Genomic DNA, 27750 nt, shown 5'->3' on the forward strand with positions numbered 1-27750 from the left:
TAAGAAAAAATTTAAACGAATGAATTAATTAGTAGGAATTAAGATGATAATAACACTAAGTAACGAAACTTGTCGTTAATTGTGGAAAGATTTCAGTACACGTAATGATCAATTTCTGAAATAAATTTTACAAATTGTTTGACTGCGTTCTATTTTAAAGAGGAAGGAATATAATAAGAAAGATAAAATATTTCTTGATTTTTAAAAAGTAGGAGGAAAACGACACATGTTTATATGAATTAAAATTGATTCAGAAAGGGTCGACTTGCAGATCGTAGCATTGCAGTATGAGTTACAGGAAAATTAATAGCCGAACTATTAGGTTCGACAAGAACTATTTACTAGGAATCATGTGAATTAGTTAAAATTACAATACATTGTATAAAAAAGAAAAAGTGTTTTCTTGGCTAAACAATCATTGCTTTATATCCTCTTTTCATCTTTTTTCTTATTTTTCACCAGTCGTACGATAACAACGATTATATTAAAAAGTTCGATATCCACTCAATTGGATATATTGGGTTATAATTTTATTCATTTGATAATTATTATAATAAATCGATAAAGCAATTTATTGTAGTTGTTAGAAATAATCGAAATGATAGAAAAAGAAGAAAAATATGAAGATAGAATTTTACAATATTTTATATGACAAATTATGTCGTTATACATCAACACTGATAAATAATTATCAATTGATAAAAGAGTGACGATTATTAGTTACTAAGTATGTTTGAGAGAAATGAACATCGAGTCTCTGTTTGAATAATAAATGTTTAATTTATCTTTACGGCCCGGGATATTTAAATATTATTTTAAATAAACTTAGAAGTAATTAGTTATAAGAAGTTTTTATCATTTATAGCAGCTAATAGTTAAAATCACTTACTTCAAAAAGATTTAAAAGACCTATATTTATACACATATTTTCAGATTTTTTTGATCACCGTTTATATACATAATTATTTAGAAAATTCTTAAGGGTAGTTAATTAGGTATTTCTTTAGTTCTTTTTTATTCATTTATGTATCTAAACAATTTACGTATTTCTTTTTTTCAAGCTAAAAAATACTTTTTGTTCGGAATGAAAAAATTTCAGTATTATTTACGACAGATTGTTATGGTTAGATATTTTTTAAACTTATTTTTCTTTTTTTACACTTGAAAAACCTTCATAAATCTCGCTACACCTATCGAAAATTCTTAACAATAAAAAAATCTATATTAATGTTTCTTTTGTCCAAGCTAAAAAATATTTTACTATAAAAGAAATTACTATTAAGGTTTTCAAAATATATCTAATCATACACGCGTATTTCGAAGGTCGCAGGAGAAAGGCTCGAAATAAATCAGACAGGCCGGGTAAGAATAGAGAGTTTATTATATCAGAAATATAATGACCAAAAACAAAAAAAAAAAGAAAACTTCAGATTTAAAATATGCACGAAAAATGCAGATCTTTTAAGAAAAAATCTTTAGAAACATACAACTCTTGACGATCGTTTCCTGACTTAAAAGTCGGCGCAGTCGGCAAATAACGATTAAAAACGCTTCGTAGACGCGAAGTTAATTGCACCAATCGTTACCGTAATCGTGAGAAATCTATAAGTACGATTTTCGATTTTCATTTTTGCCCTTCGAAAATTTTCAACAGGAACCATTAACAATATACGTATTATAATACACGTCTAATGCAACGAGCAATATCGCCTTTGCAATTCTTTCTCAGTTTACTACAGTTCTCATTCCAACGTGCAACACTATATACTATAATATCATTATTCCTAACCATTCAATATTTAATTAACATTTGATTATTAACAACGATATTACAACATTTATCTATTACGAAATACTTAACAAAGCAACGAACGTTAAAATGCTACTGAAATGAGAGGGAAGTATTTCTAACCTCTTCGGTATGATAGTCATTTTAGTAGAATTACTTTTTTGTAACACGTGTTTTTTTTTTAATAAAACATTATTGTTCTGTGTAGAATTTTCTATTTGTTTTCAATTAATAGAAAAATATATTAAAAACAGGAATAATGCAAAGGAAAAGTTAAATATTATCTTACTTATATAATTATGACACTATAGACGAGGATAGTCATAAATGGTCGATTATTGTCACTATATAAGTATGATTATATCTGATAGCTAAAGTCAACGATCGCACCGAAGAGGTTAATATCAGACTGTTGCATAACAAATAAATGTCATTTTACTTTGAACTCTTATTTCGACCATTTCGAAATCATAAAACATTCAACAACTGTTTTTGTGTACGTATTGCCTTCTTTAAATGACTTCAGTCTATTTTCTTTCACTGGTTTGACGATATTTTTAAAATAATTCATTTTAGTGTTTTCAAAAGTACAATATGCAGTACAAAAATATGAACCTGTTTAAATTATCTCGAAACATCATTCACTATGCAACAACCTAATAGTAAAAGAATATTTAATATTCTTCTATTCTTTATAATTAAATAATTGAAAAGAATCTTTAATAATAATACTTAAAAAAACGTTTAATACCAGCAACAGTGTCATCTGTAACAGTTTCATCGATCAACGATATTGCCCAGAGTAATCGAAGAAAAAGAATCGATAGTAGCTACCATCGACAATGACGGATCGAGAGGTGAGCGATAGGGGCCCCTAAGAGTAATAAAATGTAAGAATATTGTGTCACATTCTGAAAATTTGTTAAGTATACAATTAATGTAAATTTAGTTATTTAGTTTATAGTATCAGATAGAGATATTAAAATATAAATTACAAGCAGATCTTAAACCTTGCAAAAGAAGATTCAAAAATATGCTTACGTATTTTTGAACAACCTCCTCCCCCAGAAAAGCTTTTAGATCCGTCACTGACGATCGATTAATATCGAAAAGAAGCAAACCGAGCGAAGCTTTCGTTTTCGGTCAGCGTCCCAGAGGTAGCGAACGAAAATCGAACGGAAGGTCCTAAAAACGATTGTGCGATCGTCGATTGTATGTAGCCCCGTCGAAAGCGCGAAGGAGAGGAGAGGAGGATTCGAGAGAATCCGTGTGGCGTCGGGACTTTTCGTGTCGGTCCCGCGTGAATGTCGAACGAGATGTCGTTTCTCGCGGATCGTTCAACGAGGAGGTCGCGACCGGTCTTTCAATTTCACTCGTGTGTTATTTAACGTGTCATTGTGTGTGTATGTCATCATGACGCGCGATGACCCGAGCGAGTTCCCGGCAGTGACGGTGGTACAGAAGTAGCGGTGCGTCTCGTTTTCACGGTACGTTTGTTCCTTATTAAACTTTGATCTTTGATTCAGCCTGCTTGGTTCGCAGCCGCAAGTATCATGCATTATACAAACGCCACGAACGAATAGAAAATAAGGCATTAACGATGAGCTACGGTTTTCATTGCTGGCGTCAGCCGGCTTATAGGTTAGACCTTCCTTCTTTTATTTATTATTGTTGGCCGTTTGTGTCTCGTTGTTTTTCTTCGTCCTAGCGTACGATCATGGCGCACAAGTGATTCAAACGTTGACAAGATTCTCTGTCTCTATATTTCTGTAGAATAATTAGATTGCAAATTTTTATGTAATTTCATATATTTATAAAGAGAACTAAAGAAGCTCAAGGCATGGTAATATTTTTTCGTCCACTGAAAATTATGACGCGTACTCAAATTTGAATACTTTATGTATATCATATGCATTGTTTGATCTCTTCACCTAAAATTTATCATAAATGCGTAAAAATCCGCAATCTAACGCAATTCGCGTGTAAAATCTTATTTTCAGTTATTGCTCAACAATTACTTAACTTTCTTTTTAGTTTGAAGAGAGTACATAATTGTTTATGGTTGGGCAAATTCGAGATGATTAGAATTTGCCAGTTTTTGGCTCGGATTGGAGATAATCGATTCGTGCAGTCGATATAGGTTAGTTAAACTTTGCTTTCACCGTGGAGAAAGATCATTATTTCACACGTGGTTTCAGACATGGTATTACTATCACTTTTCGCATCACAAAGAAAGTTTGTTCGAATCTCTACATATATGTTCATATGATGTTGTCGATTCTTAGGAAGAGCAAGATACGATATCATAGTTTAACTACCTATTTTACACCCTGTTTATGTAACAGATTATTATAAAATGATATAAAATGGAAACTTTTCTTCGTAATCAATAATTATAAGTCTTATAGTCGTGTTTAATTACAATTATAAATACCATTATTTTCAACAAAAATGTTTCTTTGACCTAGATCGTATAGTCAATAAAAATGTAGGATTCCTTACTTTATAGTCGTGACTGTAAATCATTTTATATTAAAAATTAAATTTTTTAGCTCGGATGACATAGACTTCGTGACTATAGTCTTTCTCCTATTTAATACCAACTTCAATTCTTGCGAACTTTTTCAACTTAAAACTCCTTTCGGTTAAAAATACGAATTTCGATAATGCCTATAGTCAGTGACTATACGCTGTTTTCCTGATTTTTAGTCACCAGCATCTTCGTAAGTAATATCAATTCAAGTTTGTATCTTTCCTGTATATAACCAATGACTATACGTTACTTTTTCGATATTTATAGTCACTTCTTCAGTAATACTAGTACAAATTCTTGCACGTTTTCCCCATCTTGTACTTTCTTAAATGAGAGATATAAGGAATCCAATTTTTTCGTCAACATTTGAATCACATTCGAATGAACGTAAGTACTCGTATCATCGAGAACGAAAGAAAAGCTCTTGAACGAAATACAAAAACATATCTCGGTTTCGTGGTTGAAGAACAATTAACACCCGTATGTACGTCTGTAAACTCGTTCAACGACGACAATCAACAATTCGGTAGAAATGCAACGTTCGTTCCTCTATAAAATCTTCGATCACAGGTTTTCGTTTATCGCGACGGTTTTTCCACATTTTTTTTTGTAATTTTCCTTCTTTTTTTTTTTTTTTTTTTTGTTGGTTTCTTTTTCCTCCGAAGAGCGCTCTATGTTCAGTGTTAGGCATCGTATGATTCTACCTAACAATCGCTTAATATTATGAAACTGTTCCAAAAGTAATCAAATTGCATCGTAGTTTTAAGAATTTGTAGAAAAGATTTTTTTTTTTAATGCAGAGATAAAATACAATCTTACAGGATTTATTTCTTTAAAATAATTGGAAACATATTTCTCGAAGATATTTCTGTTTATAAATTTAAATTATAGATCAACGACCTTTTCTAAAAGTATAGTTACCGAAATTTTCGAGAAAAAGAACTTCTGAAAATACGGAAATAGATCACGTAGTTTATCAGACAACTGTTAAGGATTGATCTCTTTAAACGGTTAAAAAATTGCCTTGAAGATAATTTTCTGCAAAAATTTGAATTAAGAACCAAATTAATTGTATTAGAAATAAAATGCAACGTTGTTAGAAATTTGTTTGAAGTAGTTGAAAAGTTCGAGATATTTTTCCAAAACAAATCTAAATTATGAATGAAGCAATGTTACTTTTGAAACAGACTACGTGTAAAATTGCACATAAAATGGAAGTCGAATGGTTGAACATTTCAATTCAATTTCATAAACAATCGTTAATAATTGTACCTTTGAATTAGAATTGGCTTGTAAAATTACGCGTCTTAATCATCTACGACGTTAAATCTTATAGATCGTCTACTTGGCTTTCTACGTGTAATTAATTCAGATACTTTCGGATTATAAGAGCAATTGAAAGAACACATTTGTTCTGTTTAATATGCTCTCAGGCAGTGCAACTAAAGTGAGCTAGGTATTAATCATTTACATAGGCACTGTGTTACTGGGGCACTCTTCTTTGCGTGTATTATTTAAATGGACGATATTCGTTTCACCTAATATACTTCTAATTCGAAAGGGAAGCTTTTCCATTCATATAGCTGTGAATACTACGATTTTGTTTATGACGATCAGATTTGTTGAAAACTTTGTATATAAGTCGTGTGTAAGGCTCTGTTCATTTTTATATTTATGATTAATTGATTATCTTTCACTGATCTTTGTCTCCGCGAGCAATTTTTTAATTGATAGATCAATACTTCTTTGATAATTTTTCGATCTGCATATGTGAAACATATACTTCCTTTCCATTACTTATACAATTAATCGCCTTACAGAAGAATAGTAAGATAGCCGAAATCTTGCTGCTTTTATCAACAGATTTATAAATCAATGTTTGCTCGATATTTTCATGATCTATATAAAAAATTCGATTATTTTATCGGAAGCTTAGAAACTGTTTAGAGGCCTTTTGAACAATAATGTGGAATTTTCAAATTCATCAAGGACTATGTTTGAGTGGAATGATATATCTGCACTTTTTTCCATTCCAAGCTAGGCCAAATTTCATGCGTTAAGAGCACAAGGCTAAACCCTGAAACCTGAAATTCGATATACCAATAATCCTGGATCCGTTTCTTTGGAAGTAGCGTAATTGAAAACAAACATTTAAATATAGTATATTCTATAGAATATATATTAGAATTCTATTAAATCAGAGACTCGGACGAAAGGTTCTTCAAGTTACAAAATTTCCAACTCGAAAATATTATACGAGAGATAGAATCAAACATTAATATAAAAGAACCTTTTAAACAAAAGTAAGAGGATTCATCGTTATACATAAATTACTTTCTATATTCATCTGATCATTCCTGGAAAAAATCCACTCGAAAGACCACTTTTCCATCGAGTCTCTCAAACAACCCTCTTCCGATCTCGTTCCTCCCCCAATACGCAATATACGTTACAATAACATCAATTATCAATTATTAAAATTTCTACAAACATTCGTCACGCTTCGAACCTAAAACCCTTAACAATCAGCTAAATGGAATCAGCAGTATAATCTCGCATTAAGTTAATAAATACGTAGATTAATGATCCGCAAGATTCCATCAGCAATCGCCAATTTCAATTAAACTCGAAAGAACGTCGAAGAGCCCCATCGACTTCCACGATATTTCTTTAACCCAACACTGAACGACTCTTCGCCGTTAACTCTTAATAAAACATCTAAACTCGGCCTAAGTGCTCTAACAATGGCGGCGATCACGCGGGACGAGAAGCATTTCCGGAATGCATTGCTCGCGAATGTTTTCACTAAGAACGACTCCCAGCCGCATTGGAGATAACCTGTCTACCTAAAAGGCGCCGCTCATTAAGCTATAAAACTTGTAACGAAGCCGTGACTTCGTCCTCGATACTCGAACAAGCTCGCTCCCAAACTCTTCGTTTCTTTGCCTCTCTTTCTCTTTTGCTTTTCCTACCTCTTCACCAAACTGTCTGCCTTCCTTCGATCGTGCCTGCCTAAATATCGTTCGCGAACTTCACTTGAATGACCTTATTATCTCGACGATGCTGACGTACGTGCCGATCACAAGGCCCAAGAGACCGAATACGATCAGAAATATGTTTTTGATGAACATGATCATGCAAGGCCCGAAGTCTCGGTTCGGCCAGAGCACGCAGATCTCGATGATCGCTGGGAACGCGATGCCAAGGGCGGAGAGACAGAGAGCACCGAACAGGGAGATGAAGAGGGCCAGTCTGGGAACTGTGATGGCCAACGTGACTGGAAAAAGAATATTTTTGATTGTTAATCTTCACTATGATTGGATAACACACACCTTCAAATTGATAAATGTTAGCACACCTTTCGTATAAAATGTCGATGGCTTACTACGCGATCATCGTATGTCCACTTTTAGCGTTTCAGCGAGGAAAATAGTTGAAGGGTTCAACGGTATGTTGCAATTAGATAATTTGCATCGTATTGTCTTTATCAAATTATAAAATTCAGTACGAATTGTACATTGATTTCTGGGAATGTAAAATAAAGGTGAATTATGATTCTTGAAAATATCTTCGTATATCTTAAATACAATGTATAAAAACGTACTGCAAAACTGTACAACAAACTGTAAACCTCGCTCCTGTGTCGCTAATGCGACAAGTGGCTTATGCGGCGTTCAATAATTGAAACGAAACGGAGGAAAAAAGGAACGGAAATATTATTTTTGATAAATTTGTGAAATAAATATAAATGTGAATTTTATACGGCACAAAGAAACAGTGGAAAATTATTTGTTGCGTATAAAAATTCTTTGCGCAGTAATCCATCGGCATACGTATTTAGGGTTCTATGGACTTCAATCGTGTTTTCATTAATGTTACTAATAAAAATTAATCTCGATATTAAAATCTCTCCTGTTTTCTCACATTTTATATACGGAACAATTTTCCTTTTATAATTCTTCGAGTTTCAATCGCGTTTTTGTTAGTATTACTAATATTGTATACTAATTAATGAAAGTATCAGCGATAAAAATACGATTAAAACTCGAACCCCGGAATTCCCTTGGTAAACTTACACGTGGCTAAAGTGATAACAGTCCGACAGACGTACTCCCAGAAGATTTTCCTCTTCTGTATCTTTTGATCGAGATAAGTGTTCCAGATAATATCAACTGGAACGTATCCTTGAAGGGCGTGCGTGATAAAAATGGCGATTGCGAACATTATTTTGATACTTTGCGCCATTCTGTAAGAATGAAAATTAAATATTATGGTAACTTTAAAAAATAGTAATTTCACAAAAGCTAACGTAAAACAAAATTCACTTACACTTCATTCGCAGGTAGATTAAAAGTAACGCTACCACTAGCGCTAGCTCCATATTTTATATAACCGAAAAATCCTATAAGAATATACAAGGCTACGATCACCGTCATTCCTATGTTCAAAACGCCACAATACCCTCCGAAATATTGTGGAGTCTTCATATTGTTCTCCAGTGCGATTATCTGCAATGGAAAAGTATCTTTTACGTGGTTGTTTTCTTTTAAGAAAAATTCTAACTTTGAAAATACTGTACTTATGGTGTCACAGTTATTTGAACAATACACATTCAATTTATTTGGCTCTTATTACAATATTCAAAAGTTAAACAGGGATCCTTTGGAATTATCATTCTTTTTTAAAACGACTTTTTATTAGCACGTGCCTTTTTACATCTAAATTATTCAAATAGTACTTAATCGTACATTATTTCTTGAAAAATATCTCTAAACAATTGCTAGTCGACGTTAGATCATAAACGAATTCACGGTATTCATACACCATGAATTATTTGTAAAGAAATTTTGATTAAATTAAATTAATGTTTTAATTAAATGAAAAGATCTGCATTTTCGTAACTTTCATAAGCGAACTTCCTTAATTTTCATAATTTTGGTAACTGAATTTTCACAATTCTCGCAGTCTGCATTTTTGTGATTAAAAACGATCTGAGTGCGTCGAATGGAATCTGAGAATCACTGTGATCCTCGTTAGCGGCTGAGAACATCTGAGAAATAACAGCAGGGATTGCATTGACGCACTGATGATCTGATCACGACAATCTCAAAGTTGTTCCGTAAGTGGCCAGTTATTTGTTTATTAACGATATAGCGGCGCCGTTGATCTATTCTAAGCGCTGGCTACTCGTTTCTGCCCAACAGTCACAGGGAATGATCGACGAGGCCAAATGATAGATCGATCGAGGGTACGTATGGTAAAATTGAAAAAGCTACGCGTCGAGCGATATATTGTTCTAAATTGCGTGTCTTCGTCGTAGTAGAAAATATTCTATTTACGTTTCTTTCGATCACGTGTACGTGTTTCTATGAATGATTATTTAATGCTTAGGATTTTTAAAACGATCTTTCTGTTCTACGATTGGAGAAATTGAAAATCGAAAGAAGAGATTTCGAGGAAAATAGCTTCACTTAATTGTGGGATTTTTTAATGTCGATTTAGGGAAAGGTTTGTGAATTGTTTATAGGGGTGGTTTTAATAGTTGAATTATTTAATAAACGATTTACGATAATAAAGAGACTATAAAATTAAAGATTCCATAAGGAATTTTACATAGTTCAAAAAATTCTATAGAATTTTGTAGATTACTATTCGATTTCAAACTGAATTCTTTACGATATCGGTTAAAAAGAATTAGTCAGCGTCCACTCCGTAACTTTCAAGAGAAAATGAACTAAGAAAAGGAAGCTAACGGAAAAGCAAAATAAAAATCGATTGTACCAAAGAAAAATTGTCCCGAGGAGACACGGATTTCAATTTTACGTGTAGAATCGATCAGAACTTAGAATATCCGGCAGACAACAAAAAAGGAAGACTTAAAAATGAATCAGACTCTCGATTCTCTTCTGAGTCTACGAAACTAGTTCCAAAAATGAATTTAAACTAAATGTTATACGTAAAAACAGTGAAACGATTAAACATCGATCGACATAGAAGAAGGGAAAAAAGACAAAGGGAAGAGAGAAACGAAACGCGAATTAAACTTACCACTCCGACAGCTTCCAGAGCGAATAACGTGGTGCCGAAGTAGAGTGAGAAATTTTTCAGTGTACCAAACATTTCCCTTTCGCTGATCGACGGTAGATCGTCAAACATGTACACTAAGATCATCGCCAGTCCAACGAACGTGATTGCGTTCGCCAAGGTGGAGAACGGTGCCAGTAATTTAAGGTTCCTAACGTAATTGATCAAAATCAGCGGTAGCAATAAAATCAGCATATGGGTTTTAACATCCAAAGGTTCCCAGTACTGGTCTGCCACCTACATTTATCAACAGAAGAACGAAAGACAAGGATATCAATAAATTTCGAACGGTTATGCCAATCAAAGAATTATCTTTTTCCATTTTTCCTTTCTTTTTCTTATTAATTAACTCTTTCATTTACGTCACGATAAATTACATTTACGTGAATATATTATTCGATTATTTAATTATAGAGATTAACTTTTAACTTTTTCTTTTTTTTGTTTTATTATACGCTGGTTCGTTGTTTGGTTGGTTGGTTGGTATTTTTCCTTGTTTCTGGGATTTTTATTCTTCTTCTTTTCGTTATCTAGCTTCTTATTTTCTAAGGGGAAGGATTTATAAATTGCTACTCCGCCATCGTTTTGGCGAGCAGAGTTGATCTATGGCACCAGCTATTTACCTGCTTGATATTCGACGCTACAAATACGATATAAACGCAGCATATTCCCAATTGATACACAATCATGAACCCGTCTACGAGTCCTCTGCAAATATAATAGCAACTTTCATGTTATAGTTGAAAAAAGATCGTCGTGCCGCTTGATGAGATGATTTTGTGCGTGCTTCGTGTGCTTATGAGTGAAGGAAGAATTCTTTCTTTTTCCTTGATTGCAGATTAATAATGACGACTATTCATTGTTGATGCGATGTATTAATATCACAGATATCCCGCGTATAACACGGTAATAAGATATCGAAAAAATGCCATGTTTTGCGAAAAGTGTTAATCAATAATTGACTTAACTTATTACATTCTAATACTATTTATCTTTATGAGAAAAGCTTGCAGTTGCTGCTTCCCTATAGCGAAAAAAATTTCTTGTGCAGAAGTTTAATACTCGAAGAACTAAAAATGAATTAAAAATTCCAATGTTCAGAAATTCCGTACAAAAATCTGAGACAATACACCACGATTGCTCGACTAAGAAACAATTTGCTCTGACAAAATTTTCATTACGTTCCGTTTTCTACAATTTCGCCGATTCTTAAACCGCGTTAGAGCGAGTCAGTGTAGTAAGAATACCGTGTTTTATGCGGGGGATATCTGTATATAATATCAGTATATTATAATAATATTAGTACGAATTCACTGAAATTATAGTGTGTATTATAGAGATGTCGATCATTATATGAAAAATGGAAAGAATTAATTTTGCATGCGAACGAGAAAGGAATTTTAAATTCCTGAAGCATGGAATCACACTATTCGAAGTCTTTTGTAAAACAATCTCCTTTCTTGTTTGTACACATAATACATTTAGAAAAATAAAGAATATATATATATGTGTGTGTAGAATGAAACAAAGTTCGTTATTTACTTCGAGAAAGCTTTTAAATTGATTTTTGTTAAATTTAAATTTTACCTGTTCGGTCGTTAGACACGCAAACAAAAGTACAGTTTACAGAGTTGTCTTTTCCAAAATACGTCTGCAATAAATTCCTTTGATTTACAATTATTATTCAATTGTTCGAGGTTCGCTGAAACTGCACGGAATACGCAGCAAGTAGAATCGATCGGTTATGATCAGACAAAGACTACGCCTCGGACTACGAGGACTCCTATCAAATTCTCTTTTCTATTTCGAAACATAATTTTGTTGAGTCGGCCAAAAAGATTCTTCACAATTTCCGAAGAAATATACCGGGAAACTACCCTTAGAAAATTCTTGAAACAATTAAACCATTTTGTTATCCTAAATCCGAGTAACAAATGCAAATACGAAAAACATGAAACCAATGTCGTTTTCTAATTGAAATATTAATCTATAGTAATCAGTGGATCGTAAATGGGAATCCACACCTCGTGTTAATTTCATTCAGCAACCTAAGCAAATATCAATTATCATCTCTATAGCATCGAATGGAAACTTATTTCTTAACGCTATGAAGACCGGAACAAAGTAATCGGTTTTTACTTTTTCATAAAAGTTTCCAACATTTTCGATGCACTTTTAGAAACACACAAATAATATTTCCTATATTAAAAACTGTTTTTCTCATTTATATATTTATTCCCATACGTGTACATTTACCCTTCATTGTATATTTTTCGTTTCGGTTCCTTTGGTACAAGTTGCGTACTTTATTCGTCAATTGGCAACTACAATGTTGACAAATTAAACTTTGAAAGGTTAGAAGTTAGATGATGAAGAAGATTCGTAAATGATAACTATGCGTTATGTATATGGGTGAATGAGTATATGTATGAGTGTCTGCACACGTGAGAGAAAATAATGTGGGTACTTACGGCGCGTAGGGTGCGAACCATCGGACACACCAAGGCCCTTGGTCTAGAGCGTGCTTCATACTCAGTGGATAACTCAATATAGGAACTCTTAACCGTTTACACAGTCTGTACTGAGCTTTCACTAGTACGTGCAAACAATAAGTGCACAACACCCCTATGATCACTGTGGATATAACACCAGTCACAAGGCCGCTGTTGCAGAACGCGTTTGGCATCGCGAGTATTCCGGTGCCCAGACTTCCTTTTAATAAATGTATCAAAGTCTCCGCGTTCCTAAAAATTACGATTCCAAAGAAAGCGATATTACCGATTTTGTATTTGGTCTTTTTCTTCTCTTTTTTTTTTTTTTTTTTTTTTTAGAACAAAATTTGTCAAACTAATTCAACATTGTCAAACATCGTCTACCGGACCAATACATCACCAAATATGAATTGTGACTTATTTGAATTTAAGTTATCGCTTGCTTGAAGTCTGTGCTGAAATAAATTTAAGATAGAAAAGGTGTATCTTTGTTTTGAAGAAAGGCAGGTTACCTTGTTAAAAGTTAATTTTGGAAAAACTAAGTGGTAAATGTAAGCAATTGGAAACTCGAAATGCTGTGAACTTATCAACTTGAAAGAGATGAGATTTATTGGAATTTTCACTTAGCAGTGTCCTTGACGATGTTGAATCAGGTTTGAACGCGTTTGATATGAGATATGAGAATATTACGAATATTTGAAGATACAAAATTATGATTAAATTACTGACACATATATGAAATATAAGATAGTCTATTTTGTTCTGAAATGTTTAGAAATTGTGTTTGGAATAAAAAGGTGTATCTTCCTCGAAGTTCCTGTACAAGCTAGACACTTGATAAAACTATTGGCAAATATTTGAAATACTCACGATGTCGGATTTGGCCTATTTCGATGTTTGTGAGGGTCGTAATCCTCTGGACTTGTGGTCGGCGATATTGGGACTTCCGATGCATTTATACCACTTCCGGCGATTTCATTATTAACTCTGCAATCGTATCAATTCGCAAATGCAATCCACGTCCCTGTACTTTTATTTATCGAATTTTCAAACGTTACATATCGCGAATTTTCATAGCATACAATTAAATTAAAAGGAATAAAGAAAAGATGCTGAACAACGTGAAAATATCATGCACTTTTGCAATACATTTTATTGTCAATTTGAATAAATTCTTCTAAGTTTTTGGTACAGAAACTTTAAAGTAGAATCAGACGTACTTGTACGGACTCTCGGAATCGATCAGCTGCATGTTTATCGTCTCCTCCTTTGCGTTCTCCATTTTCTCTTCGTCGATTAATCTCTCGTGCCGCTTCTAAATTTTTCACAGAAAAATCACGGGAAATTTTATTAAATCAAATGTATATAGAAATAGATAAAAAAAACGATAGTTATCAGAATTAGTCAGTTGGTTATTTCTGGACACATTAACTTGAGAAGTTTCTCTATTTTTCTTTGAGAAATTTTGTATGTATATATTATACAAAACACTTTAAAGTATATGTATATGTATAATGAAACTTTATAAATTCGTTCATCGCTCAAAGATGCCATAGATGATGGTAAATTCTAAAGGAACGATACGATATTTAGCTGAGCTAATTTGAATAAAGAGTATCCTTCCTGTATTTTAGCCCTTTAAATAGGTTGTTGCTAATAGACGACGAAATAAAAATTTCACGAAGCATGGTCGTCGTTAATGATTATGTATAAACAGATCATTTACATGTTATGGTTGTGTGTTTGTCTACATTTTGTTGTTTCTACTTATCGTCGTATATTATATTAATAATAATAATATTTTCATACGAGTCATTCACAGATTAAACTCGTTAACTTTAGTTCCTGAAATTTTTAAAATTTTAGTGCCGAAGTATTTTATAATTTCATCAATTTTTTTATTTCTATTATTAAATTATACACCGTTACACTGTATCACCGACAAAATACTTCTTTCTTGTTACGTGAATCTTTGTATCAAATTTTGATACGCAACAAATAAACGATAAGATACAGGATCAGCATCCTGTTCACGGAAAATGATACATGAAACGCGTCAGGATGAAAGGTACGACCCAGATCTGTTGCATTAAAGCTCCTAATCAATTTGCCGATATGGAACAAGACGACGTACATATTTACATGCGATAAAAATGGCAATTCATCATCGCGAATCTGTTCGGATCCGCGGACGATGCGCGTAGCTTTAGCACATTCTTTCGCGAACTGATTGCTCTTAATTATTGCATTGAGGTCAAATGTGTAGTTAACTTACTGAAGGTTATATAGCAACCGCGCGTTCTCACTTCGCCGTTTGCTACGCGGACAATTGATCCACGTTCGGCACGAACGTCGTCTCAGACCAATATCAAAAGGTTTTCTACGCGATTGCACAGAATTTTTCGATGTGTACAGCTTACAGAGGATGGCTCTTATTTACACTGGATGAAAATCTTTTTGCAATGTTTCTTTCGCGACAACCCATCGTGCCCTGGTCCCTTGAACATTAGAAACAGTTATTTAAATGCACATAAAGTCGATTTCGTTCGAGTATCTTCTAAGTAATCGATTATATCAAAAAACACGTCGGACAAAATTTGTAGATCTGGACAAGAAACAGCTTTTATCTTCTATTGCTTTTCTTCGTACAACGAACGTTTGTCGAAAAAAAAAAAAAAAAGAATGAGAAAGAGGTCTGGAAGAAATTGTACAAACTTTGAAATCACGTTTTTGGTCAAAGGATTATTTTTTAAAGATTCAGGAAATTTCTTGAAGAATTACGAAACTGCACAATTTTTGCAAATTATTCCAATGATGTTTGATAAATAACGTGTAATAGAAAAAAAGAAGGTTTAACGGAAAATAAATGAATCGTTTATTTTTAATTTTGTCTGTTTATATACGTTTATAAACTTCCAGATTAAAGTCTTGTTTTTATAATTAATAAGAAAACCATCGGCGGTAATCATTTACAATTTGAAGAACATACACTTTCTGTTCCACTTGTTGTAAATAGTTTATTGTAGCCTTGCGTTAATTTAATCCTCCTTTCTGCTGTAGCACTGACATTTATCACAATAAAATATTCTTCTGCGTCGAATTTAAAATATTTACTCGTTATTTCACGTAATTTAACGTTACTTAAAAAGGAAAAGAAAAACTCGTATAGGTTTACGTCAATTTATATTAATCGAACTGGTTTCTAAATTAGAAATAAAATTTATATCTACGAACATATGAAAATAAATAATGATATAATTTTATTTAAAAGGCAGAAAGGAAACACGAGCAACTTTTAATACTTCAACGCGTCTTGAAAAATACGAAGAAATACTAAATAGGACATTTTAATTGAAAACGATAGCATAGTGCATTTAGAGTAAGCATAATGAAGTTATAAGAACAATTAGATTATATTACATATGTTTTACGTATTACATACGAAAATTGATATATTCTTGTTCTATACATTACATATGAAGATTTGAAGGATATTGTTTGAAGGTCTTCGATTGAAAAAGCTTGAAAATCTTGTAAAATCAAAGCAATTAGATTCGTGCAAGCAGAGTGTGTGTCGTCGTAACGCTGAACTGATTCTTCGAAACGCGAAAACATGCAGAAATAAGGAAATCATTATCTAATTATCGTATGAAGCGTACAGAATAGAGGCTAGAATGCTTGAACCGGTGCACGATTTCCCTTTGATTGAATAATGATCAATCGTGGAAACACAATGGCGTGTTAAAATCAGAATGAACGGTCGTCCCTCGGATTGTATCCGATACAATCGTTAAAGAGTCTCTTAAGTTGAAAGAAAATATGGAAGAATCTTAAATATATGCGATTTCTCATTTCATCGTTATATTACAATCTTCTTCGTTAAAAGGAAATAAAATTGAGACTTGAAAATTCAAACGTAGTAATTCTTTTCGTAATTATTAAATTTCGTTCTAGTTTGACTGACTTTAGTTTCATTTTTATCATCTGCTTTTTTGAGAAAATTGTAATTACTATCATCTACCTTCGTTTGAAAAATTTTTCTAACTTTTCAACGTCGGAAATATTCAAACTAATCAGACAAGAAACTGGTAGAACTGCCAAATTAGTTGCATCAACTATCAAATCTACAACTCTAATTCCAGCTACCTGCACAAAGACTGATCGGTATGTGAGATAGACTCTCCAATCGAGTTGAATTTAATTTATTTAAATATCGCATTTAATCCTCTTGTTACATAAATACCAATAGCAGAATGGAACATATCGTTTAACAATTTCTATATCTTTGATATTTAGCTAAAATTCTAGCAACAATCAGCTCACAGTTAGTTTCATTCGAAATGATCATCTATAGACAGTAAATAGAAACATTTCGATTTCTACAAATCGTTGAATAATCGACCGATTGTTTTACAAACCGAGTTTGTTAAAAGACTGAAAAATCTTGTTAATATGTATATCTTGATTAATACTACGACGTCAGAAAATCTATTAAATCTATACAAATATACGCTAATTCGTCTATTTTATTATGACAGAATTTTCTCAGTAAATGTACAATTAGATTCTTAATAAATTAAAAATCCTCGGTTTGAAATTCCTACTAAATCAATAATACGTTTACTTTCGAATGCTTAATAAATTAAAACCTACGAAATTGCGAATATATGTTAATAAGAATTATAATGAATTACAATTGTACAAAAAAAAGCAATAACAAATTTCAACCCCGTTACGACTTTTATAATTCCGTAAGAACGTGGTAGAAATTTTATATCTTTAAATTTATAATTATTATTTTATCATCAATTTATGCATTTCTATTACTTAAAACGTTGATTAAAACCAATAAAGTGCATAAGCAACGCAGCTTTACTTGCACCGGCTTCACACACGGAACGAATCGTTGACATAGCCTGGTTCAATGCGACAAGTTAAATTCGGCGCTCATTTATCTGTGTCAGTGATGCTTATTATCGCGTACAAAGCGACGTTTAGCCCGATGTTGTAGCCACGACCGGTTGGTTAACAATTTCATTTGGTCATTGACATTGTGTTCCGACCATTAATACTCAATCTTTGAACGTTCATACCGAAAAACTTCCAATGAACTAAGCCAGAAACGATGTATACATGCCATAAATAGTATTATATAATTAGCAGATATTTTAACAAGGATGATTCTACGTGAAGAATTAAGTCAACATCGTAAAACAGAATGGTGAAATAAATTTTCAGAAGACCCAGGAGTATTAATAGTTAAGCTGGTCTGCATTCAGGTTAGATGGGAATGTGAATGAGAAATGTATGTAAATCAACCTCATTTTGTAACCAGCAGGCAAAAATTAATAAAATATGTATGTAGCTATATATAGTTGATCTTTGAATATCCAAATCGAAAAATATTCCGATGAATTAAAGTAAGCTACAAACGTATATCACGTAACTAGCAATCGCATAATTAGTAGTATTTTAAAAGAGTCAATTTTGCATGAAAAATTAAATCGAAATCGTGAAATAGAATTTTGTCATTTGATGTTTCACTTTTGAGGAAATTAAGTTCGATACAATAAAGTTCGATAGTTTCCTATTACGTGTAATATTTTATTTGCTAATTAATTATATTTAGAATCTAATAAGAATAGGCTGAGCTTCAGAGTGCAATTATTAAACTGTGAATATTTATGCAAGTTTTTCTTTTTATGAACGTTACTTTTACGAAAAAGTAATAAAAGATATAATACACAATGTACTGTGGATACTTTGAGTGTTTCTAATTCTACATTTAAATTTCCAAAAAATACATAAAGATTCCTACTCTACTTATCATAATTTCTTAAAATAAATGAACGAATAATATAATATAATAAATGAAACTAAAGTAAGAATGTTTTCTCTATCATAGTAATTAGTACTAAATTGTGAACTTGATCGCGCTCACCTCTTATAATAAGGTTGCTTCTTTCTTAAAAAATTCTGTCGTCTATGTTTACTGACTTCCTTGCTTCCTTGTCGCTGACTTCTCCTATAAAACGTGAAACTTGTTAGAACTAAATGACGTTATGAATTCGATTACAAGTTTACTTATTATGATCTTTTCATACTCAATAATTAAATTCCCTTGAAGTAAATTAATAAAGTTGCAAGTAACAAGTTTACTATTCAGTCGTAGATTCAGTAATTTGTTACTAACAACGAGTTGATTCTGCCTCTAGCTGAAAATTGTAATTTAGACGGTCAGTACTGTAACAAAATATTCAAAACGGTACAATATTCTTCCTGCATTGTAACCATCTAAGTATCGCTCAAAACTCATGCAAATATCCCCATAATTTATTCATGCCCAATTCCTCGCAATTACGTCGACTGTTCGCATTAAGCGCAATTAAACTTCCTCGAGTTTCAAATCTCGAACTTCCTCCTTGCGAAAAAGATCACATCTACGTACAATTCATCCACAGTCAATCGTTGTTGCACAGATCACTCGAATTAAATAAAAACTCATGCGCTCATTATACATTCGTCGCTCACAGAAACGTTCACACGAACATGTGTCCTATCTAACTTCGTTTCAAAGTTAGAGCCACGTTTGTGTTGAAATAAATCCACAAATGCTTGACTTCCAAAATTTCCAGGCGCATGTCAAATGATACAAAGCCGAGAAAGGCCATTTCGAGGGCCTCTCATAAAGGTAAGCAATTGAGGATTGTTGAAACACAAAGATGGCTACAAGTTTGGAACAAGGTCAGATGGGGCACATGTTCGTATGAATTTTCATTGCTCTTGTGTCTCGTGTTTACTCCTGAAGTGGGTTCCACGTGTTATGGCACATCCTGTATTTTCTTTTTTTTCTCGTTTAATATTCTCAATTTGCTCCGTGTACTTCGCAAGCTAACTTTCATCGTAGCGCTCCCAGCTCAAACTAGGAAGATAAATAAAACCACTCGCTCAAACCACTTACTACGTACATTCGTATAGAAAAAAAGATAGATCGTTTCTTTCATGTAAGATGTAGGTCAAGATTCATTTCGTCCTCTAGAATCTTGATTCTCGAATTGCGTATTTCGAACAGTATACTTTGGCTCAAATATTTGTCTATATATATATTGCTAAAGACGTCATACGTAATTCAATGCTAGAAAATATTGACCGATCTTCGGGAATAAAATAAAAAGAAAAAATACAGAGAAAAATACAGAAAAATATAACAGGAAACAATATCTTCCTTTTTATAAAGATACACATCTTATTATAACTATTATGATTTTTAACCATTTGCGGCCATATATCAAACAAAGCTGTCGACCAAGCTTAATATGCACCATATGCACGACAAATAATACAAATAAGAATCTTGGAAATACATCTAAGCTACATTGTTACATACTTTATACACTTGTACTTATGTATCGATGTCTCTCACTTGCAGATATTACAATCTATCTTTTGTCAAAGAAACATTGACATTTTCTTGAAAAAAGAAACATTGCTTCTATATATCGAGCGAATGATACACGTGCCAGACATTTCGTATATTATGCGAACTGTCTCAGCTAAAAGAGGCCACCTAAATACCGTCATTGTTTTTATAACATAAACAATATCTATGTCACGGTCTAAATGGTTTCAAAAGTGAAATACATATCACGAACGACAAATTTTACTTTTGGGTGATTTTTTTTTTTTTTTTCATATTTGTATCATATCTTTTTGTATCGTATCTGTTGCATACTAATTATAATGTTGAATTAAATTAGTTTGTTTTCATACTGAATCGTACTCATCACGTAACTATGAGCTTTTTGAGTGAAACCACATCTGTTTCTCTTCATTGTATTGCAGAGAACATTACGCAATACCAAGTTTATAGAAGAAAGAAGAGCATGCCTATAATATATTATAAGTAGATAAATGCAAAAGTAATGTATTATAGTGATATTATAATTCCATGTTTCACAGATTACAGCGTTTGAGAAAGAAAGTTTCGATTTGCATATTTCGGTAGAGAAAGAGATAGAAAATGGCGTTACCTTTGACTACTTGAGCGACGCCCTCGCGTCGCACTACGTTCGACGCGGCTTAAGTATAGTAATCGATCTCCTAATTCTTACTTCCTCAGAGTACATTAGGGGAACACGTCAACCGGCTCATGAACGCTCGGCACCGAACAATGTCACCGGGAATATATTTACGCGTCAGCTAATTTTAGAACTCAAGAGTTGTGCCACCTGATAACCGAACCACCTGCCATCTGATAATTGTTACATGAAAATTCCACAATCATTGTTATTAGACAAAAACGCATTGTTATTAGATAATTTGCTTCTGAAATTATTATTCAACCAATTCCTTTGTAAGGACACACTTCCAAAGTCGTACTATAATTTTTCCCTTCGTTCTACTTCCTGTTTTTTTAACTCGGTTAAGAATTTTCACAACCTTTGTGCTCGTTTAAGTATGTTTGACCGAGCGATATTTTATCCTGTTCGTTTTTACATGGAGATATTGGTCTATGAAGTTTAAATTTAGATACCTTGAGCGATATAGAAAATTTATATTAATTTTCGAGGAGAAAAATTTTGTAGAAAAATTTTTATTCTGCAAATTCAACATCTTTCGATTCGATATCATTATTCTGCTCTATTGTATTCTATATAAATAATGAGATATAGTTTACAGTTATTAACATCTATATAGCCAGAAGTGCATGCCATATGATAGTTGAAATCATTATTAGATCATTACGATGGTAAACAATTGTGAGTTGAATAATACTGTATGTTGAACACTTTGTCGAAAGTAAATGGAAATAGGAAATTACACGAATAATTAAATTGTTTGTTCAACATTTTGTTACGTCCAAAGAGATTAATAATTAACTTAAGTCTGGAATAAGATCCCTCTATTCTTAATGGACTACTGTTCTTCGTCCTAAATGTAATGGTAAACAATTGTGAGTTGAATAATACTGTATGTTGAACACTTTGTCGAAAGTAAATGGAAAATAGGAAATTACACGAATAATTGAATTGTTTGTTCAACATTTTGTTACGTCCAAATAATTAACTTAAATCCAAAATAATAGTTCTCTATTCTTAATCGACTTTTGTTCTTCGTCCTAAATGTAATGATTAAACAATTATGAGTTGAATAATACTGTATGTTGAACACTTTGTCGAAAGTAAATGGAAATAGGAAATTACACGAATAATTGAATTGTTTGTTCAACATTTTGTTACGTCCAAATAATTAACTTAAATCCGAAATAATATTTCTCTATTCTTAATCGACTTTTGTTCTTCGTCCTAAATGTAATGATTAAACAATTGTGAGTTGAATAATACTGTATGTTGAACACTTTGTCGAAAGTAAATGGAAATAGGAAATTACACGAATAATTGAATTGTTTGTTCAACATTTTGTTATGTTCAAAGAGATTAATAATTAACTTAAATCTGGAATGAGATCCCTCTATTCTTAATGGAATCCTGTTCTTGCAAATGTTCGTCCTAAATGTAATAATTAAACAATTGTGAATTGAATCATACTGTATGTTGAACACTTTGTCGAAAGTAAATGGAAATAGGAAATTACACGAATAATTTAATTGTTTGTTCAACATTTTGTTACGTCCAAAGTGATTAATAATTAACTTAAATCCGGAATAAGATCCCTCTATTCTTAATTGACTTCTGTTCTTCGTCTTAAATGTAATAAAGTAAGGACATTAGAATCGAAGAGATAGGGGGTTGGGGGAGAGACTGAGACAAGGAGAGACTGAGAGAGACGACCGTTATGCAATAGTTGAACCATTTGTCTATTCCAATTGGCGTCATCATATCGACGACCGATTATCTTTCACAAAATAATCGATTAAAATAATCGTATCACAGTTAAAATCACGAGTATTCACATGAAAGCCATATTTGAAAGAACGACTCTCAAAAGTATTAAGAACTTACAACAAATATTATATTTGCGATTCTGTCTTATCTTTTGTCTATGACCAATAAATTAAAATAACAAATTTATAAAAATTGACGACTTTATTGAAACAGAATGAGAATATATAAAATAGAAGATTGTAAGAAGTTACAAAGAAATTTAATTTCTACAATTAATATCAATATATGATTTTCATTTTTCACACATTTCATATTAAATTAAACGTTGAAAGAAAGATTCTAAAAATATAGAATTCATACCGATAAACCATCTCACTTTTTATTTGTCCACAGTAAATTGTAATATATATATGTGTGTGTGTGTGTGTATATACATATATATTTTTTTTTCTATATAACAAGTTGTAAAAAGAAAAAGAAAAGAAAGAGAGTTTAGCAACTTAACTTGATACAAGTTCGTATTTCACCAATCAATTACGGCTTATAGCGTTTTTATTAGGGTGCTAACACAGTCTATATTCGTACATGTATTTCACTCTACTAATTCTCTGTCATCGTACGTTGCTATCGATACACTGTTCTATTCAAGATTCAATTTAATATCAGCGAATCTTTCCTCTGACCCCTTGTACAGTATTCCTATTCTTACTATACAATTTGTTTTATACGATCAATTTATAATATTAGAAACGAAATGAAGAAACAGACCTAACTCTATTAACAAAAATTCCAACAACCTTTAATCTTATACCAAGAGATTAAAAATTCTAGTCTTCTCAAATTGTGCACCACTCAAATTGTTCCACACAATGACTAACGCACAAGTGCATACAAAATTTATTGAAAGAATCCAATTAAACAGTGTTTGCAATTCAATGACTTTGTTCTTAGATGATGAATTCATCGTTTAACAAAATTCTTCAATCGTTGGAAAAATATAAAGAAATGATATCTCTTCCTTTTTCTATTTACATTAAGACGTTTTCAAATTTTTAAGTTTCCAATATTCTAAATTAGCAAATTCCCGAATACTTGAACTTGGAATTCACAAATACAGAAATTTCCAATCTGCGAGTTGTCGAACTTTCAACTTGCCAATTTACAAACTTCAAATTCCCAAGTTGGGAAGTCTTCAATTTTCCAATTTACGAGCACCCAAACATTCAGATACCAAACTTGCAAATTCTCAAGTTTCGAACTCACGAGCTCACGAATTTCCAAACTACAAATTCACGAACTTCCAAATATCCTAATTTTTAAATTTCCGAACGTTAACCTCCGTTAACTCGCAATTCAGAGGCCACGATCTTGCTAAGAAACTTGCAAAAATCTCTCTTCACAATTCCTAAAATATAATACACAAACCACGACTCTAGAAGACTAACCGAAACTACGAAGAAAGAAAGGGAAGGGATAAACGAGTACTCGTAAGACCTAACAAAGAAGAAGCAAATTAGCGTGGCAAAGAAGGAACACGTTCGTTAAGGGTGGACAATGACGGAGAACTCTGTTCGTCTAGACTCACCAGATTAAACACATCCGCAGCGGGGGAAAAACGAAAAATCGAGCCGCCAGACGGTGTACGCGATCTCTTCGTCACGATGGATCTCCTAACGCTAATGTGGACGGTCCAGAGGATGTCTAGCGACTGGGCTGCGTTAAACCGCGGAACATTTCAATTTCCAACGCGACAAACCGCGAGCGAACTCCATCGTCACGTGACGAGAGTTAGATACTACGCCTCCGATGCAACCACGGGGAGCAGATGGATTTCAGACGCGTTTCACGATGAGCAGAGATCAGCAGTTTGTCATTTGCTCTAGCACAGAGAGCTCTCAGACCGGAGAGAAAGGTGTTGAATTTGGAATTTTGGGGATTCTGGAGATCCAGAGAATTTGGAGATCTGGGAAATGGGATTAGAATTAGAATCGAGGTAAGATATTTTCTTTTTTTATTTTCCTTTTTTCTTTTTTTTTTTTTTCTTTTTTTGAGATCTTGGAAATTTTGGAGATCCAGGGTATTTGGAAATCTGAGAATTGCAATTGCAATTGAGGCAAAGCTTATTTGGAGATGGTGATCTTGGAGATCCAAGGAATTTGAAGGTTTAGGAATTGAAGTTAATTGAAGTGAAGTTCGTGTGGGAATTTTGTGGATTCTGGAGATCCAGAGAATTCGGAGATTGGTAATTAGAATTAAAATTGAAGCTCAGAATTTTTTAGAGTTAAAGTTTGAGAAATCCGAAACGTATAGTGGATTTTGGGAATTTCGTTTGCGAGGAAATTTTGACTTGATATTAGAAATTCGAATTTGATGTGAGATCAAGTTTCTAGGTCTTGGAAGTTGAATTCTTCTTTCCTGAATACTTCTCGACATCACCAGGCAGTAATATAGCTCACGCAAACATGGTTTCTTCTTCGATTTTCAAGGATGCCTATAAAAGAAGGCCAAACGACCCCATTTGGCCATGTGAATCATATAAATTATATGTACCTATTAGCGTCAAGTTTGGAGGAGAACACATCGATTGACCCACAAAGGGGATCACAGTCGTACGAGCGCCAAAAGAACCAAAGGTCACCATTGATCAAGGTTAATAAGCATATCAAACCATTTTTTTAATTTTCTACATTGTACGTGCCACGCCTACGCAAGTTTATCATCTTCTATACTATGTTTTCATCCCCTGATCTTCTCTAAATTGTAAAATATAAATTACGAGATAAATTTTCTACATTGTACGTTCCACGCCTACGCAAGTTTATCATCTTCTAAACTATGTTTTCATCCCCTGATCTTCTCTAAATTGTAAAATATAAATTGCGAGATAAATTTTCTACATTGTACGTTCCACGCCTACGCAAGTTTATCATCTTCTAAACTATGTTTTCATCCCCTGATCTTCTCTAAATTGTAAAATATAAATTACGAGATAAATTTTCTATATTGTACGTTCCACGCCTACGCAAGTTTATCATCTTCTAAACTATGTTTTCATCCCCTGATCTTCTCTAAATTGTAAAATATAAATTACGAGATAAATTTTCTATATTGTACGTTCCACGCCTACGCAAGTTTATCATCTTCTAAATTATGTTTTCATCCCCTGATCTTCTCTAAATTGTAAAATATAAATTACGAGATAAATTTAAACATAGAATACAAAGAAACGTTAAATTTCTTAAAATCATATAAACCCAAATTAATTAAGTATCTACAACTGAATTTTGATACCAATTAATATTTAATAACAATCATCAAAATAACACGAGTACGTAATTAAACTATAAATGTAAATTGTGTTCATAAAGATATGGATTTGCACAAGCAGAAGATATTTGTCTTACAAAGTGCAAGAGTAACATCAATACAATATTATTAGTAAACTCGTTGATAGAGCTGCTCCCTCTGATATTTATCCATGATCGATAACAATAGTGATACGAGACAGCTCGCCGTCGTTGCGATTATTCGCATGGACAAACGATAAAGAAATTGAGCACAGTATTATGCACGGATCAGCCTACGAGTTCAAAGGGGATATATTGATCGCAGAAGGTGTGTATACGTATATGCTGAGGTATTACTCGGTCACTCGACCCACTATGATTTCCTTTGGATTATTAATAATCATTAGTTCGTTTGTAGTTCTTGAGATTAAGGAGAAATTCCAGAAATCGAGCAACCTTGTTTTTATTAAATGGGTATTTTGCAAAAATAGCAGCGTTTCTTTTTATGAAATATATTTAAATGTGAATTTTACAAAAGCAAGTGATTATTCGTGTCTTTAAATATAATTTGTACTTTAGAAGAGAGAAGGTTTGTAATCCCTGCTTACGTGTTTTGGGAGAAAAATGATATAAAATATAAGAGAAAATAATTTGATAAAACAGCAGAAGAGAAAAAGGTAAAGAAATGATAATATTGTAATTTTAACAATAATTCATTTTAATGGAATAGTATAGATAAAAAAGATACAATGAGTCACTTATGATTTTAATAATATAACACAATGTTTATTAAAAGGGTAGTCATATATGTCTCGTGTATTTTGATAGAGCTAAGTTAACAAAGAAAGGTAAAGCAGAGATGATGCCAAAAAGCAACAAGGTACTTCGATCAGGCCTCAAAATAATACTACGATATTCAGCAATATTTTCAAAATTATATCATAGAATTTAGGAACTAATATTTACAAGGAAAAAAGATTCCCTTCACCGACAAACAACTATCAATTTCATCATTTTTACGAGTTCTAGATCGTTTATTTTTCAATTAATAAAAATATACAAATGTTTCTAGTAAAAATAATTCTATTAAAATAGGACTACTATTACATATTATTTTTCTTCATCGTCATATTATTATTATATTTGATTATTTCTATCATATCATTCAAATTGTAATGGTTTATCTCCGACATGTTGAAGCATGCATTAAAGAACAGCAGTTGTAGCGTCAATACAAAAAGAATCTTTAAATAGCACTTACTTTTCATCCCCTCGACACACGAAGAAAGAAAGTCGATGTTATAATTTCCAAGAAGAAATAGGATTCAGGGTTACACTGAAAGTGTATCACTTCTGCACCATCGACGACCCTTCTATAGCTGCACGTTATGTAACCTACCAACCCCCGAACATTGAACTAAAATCCAAAAGTGTTACGATCGAATCACGTCAACCAGCGTCTCATAAAATTTCCTCGTTCACACTCTTTCTATTAATACCCACAATCTAACTGCGTTGCTTTTATGGCGGTAACAATAAATGGCTCGCCATACATGATACTCAAAGGGCTAAATTTCAATTAGGTTTCTTTCTTCTTAACGCGTTTAGCACTTTTTACATAGCAAATTCAATTTTAACTTATCCAATTGACCGCTTTCATTCATATTTGAATTAGCTTTGCATTAACAATTGATAATTTCCACGTTCAAGCACCAACTTT

The 27750-nt window shown here is 32.6% G+C and overlaps 1 protein-coding gene across 2 annotated transcripts; it reads right to left on the reverse strand.

Moving 5' to 3' along the window:
- Positions 1–1363: 1363 nt before the first annotated feature.
- Positions 1364–27667, reverse strand: LOC139985336 (proton-coupled amino acid transporter-like protein acs). Of its 2 annotated transcripts, none has more exons than XM_071999712.1 (10): positions 27292–27667; positions 18840–18923; positions 14119–14213; positions 13769–13885; positions 12878–13150; positions 11030–11114; positions 10371–10643; positions 8652–8830; positions 8399–8568; positions 1364–7599 (listed from the first exon to the last, which is right to left on the reverse strand). In XM_071999712.1, exons 3-10 carry the CDS (start codon positions 14178–14180, stop codon positions 7355–7357), a joined length of 1404 nt encoding a protein of 467 aa, XP_071855813.1. In that variant the 5' UTR covers positions 14181–14213; positions 18840–18923; positions 27292–27667; the 3' UTR covers positions 1364–7354. The 2 variants fall into 2 exon arrangements, with proteins under 2 accessions (XP_071855813.1, XP_071855812.1); XM_071999711.2 differs by lacking the exon at positions 27292–27667 and adding an exon at positions 24329–24466.
- Positions 27668–27750: the final 83 nt, after the last annotated feature.

The sequence above is a fragment of the Bombus fervidus genome, chromosome 3, assembly GCF_041682495.2.
Source record: "Bombus fervidus isolate BK054 chromosome 3, iyBomFerv1, whole genome shotgun sequence".
Lineage (NCBI taxonomy): Eukaryota > Metazoa > Arthropoda > Insecta > Hymenoptera > Apidae > Bombus > Bombus fervidus.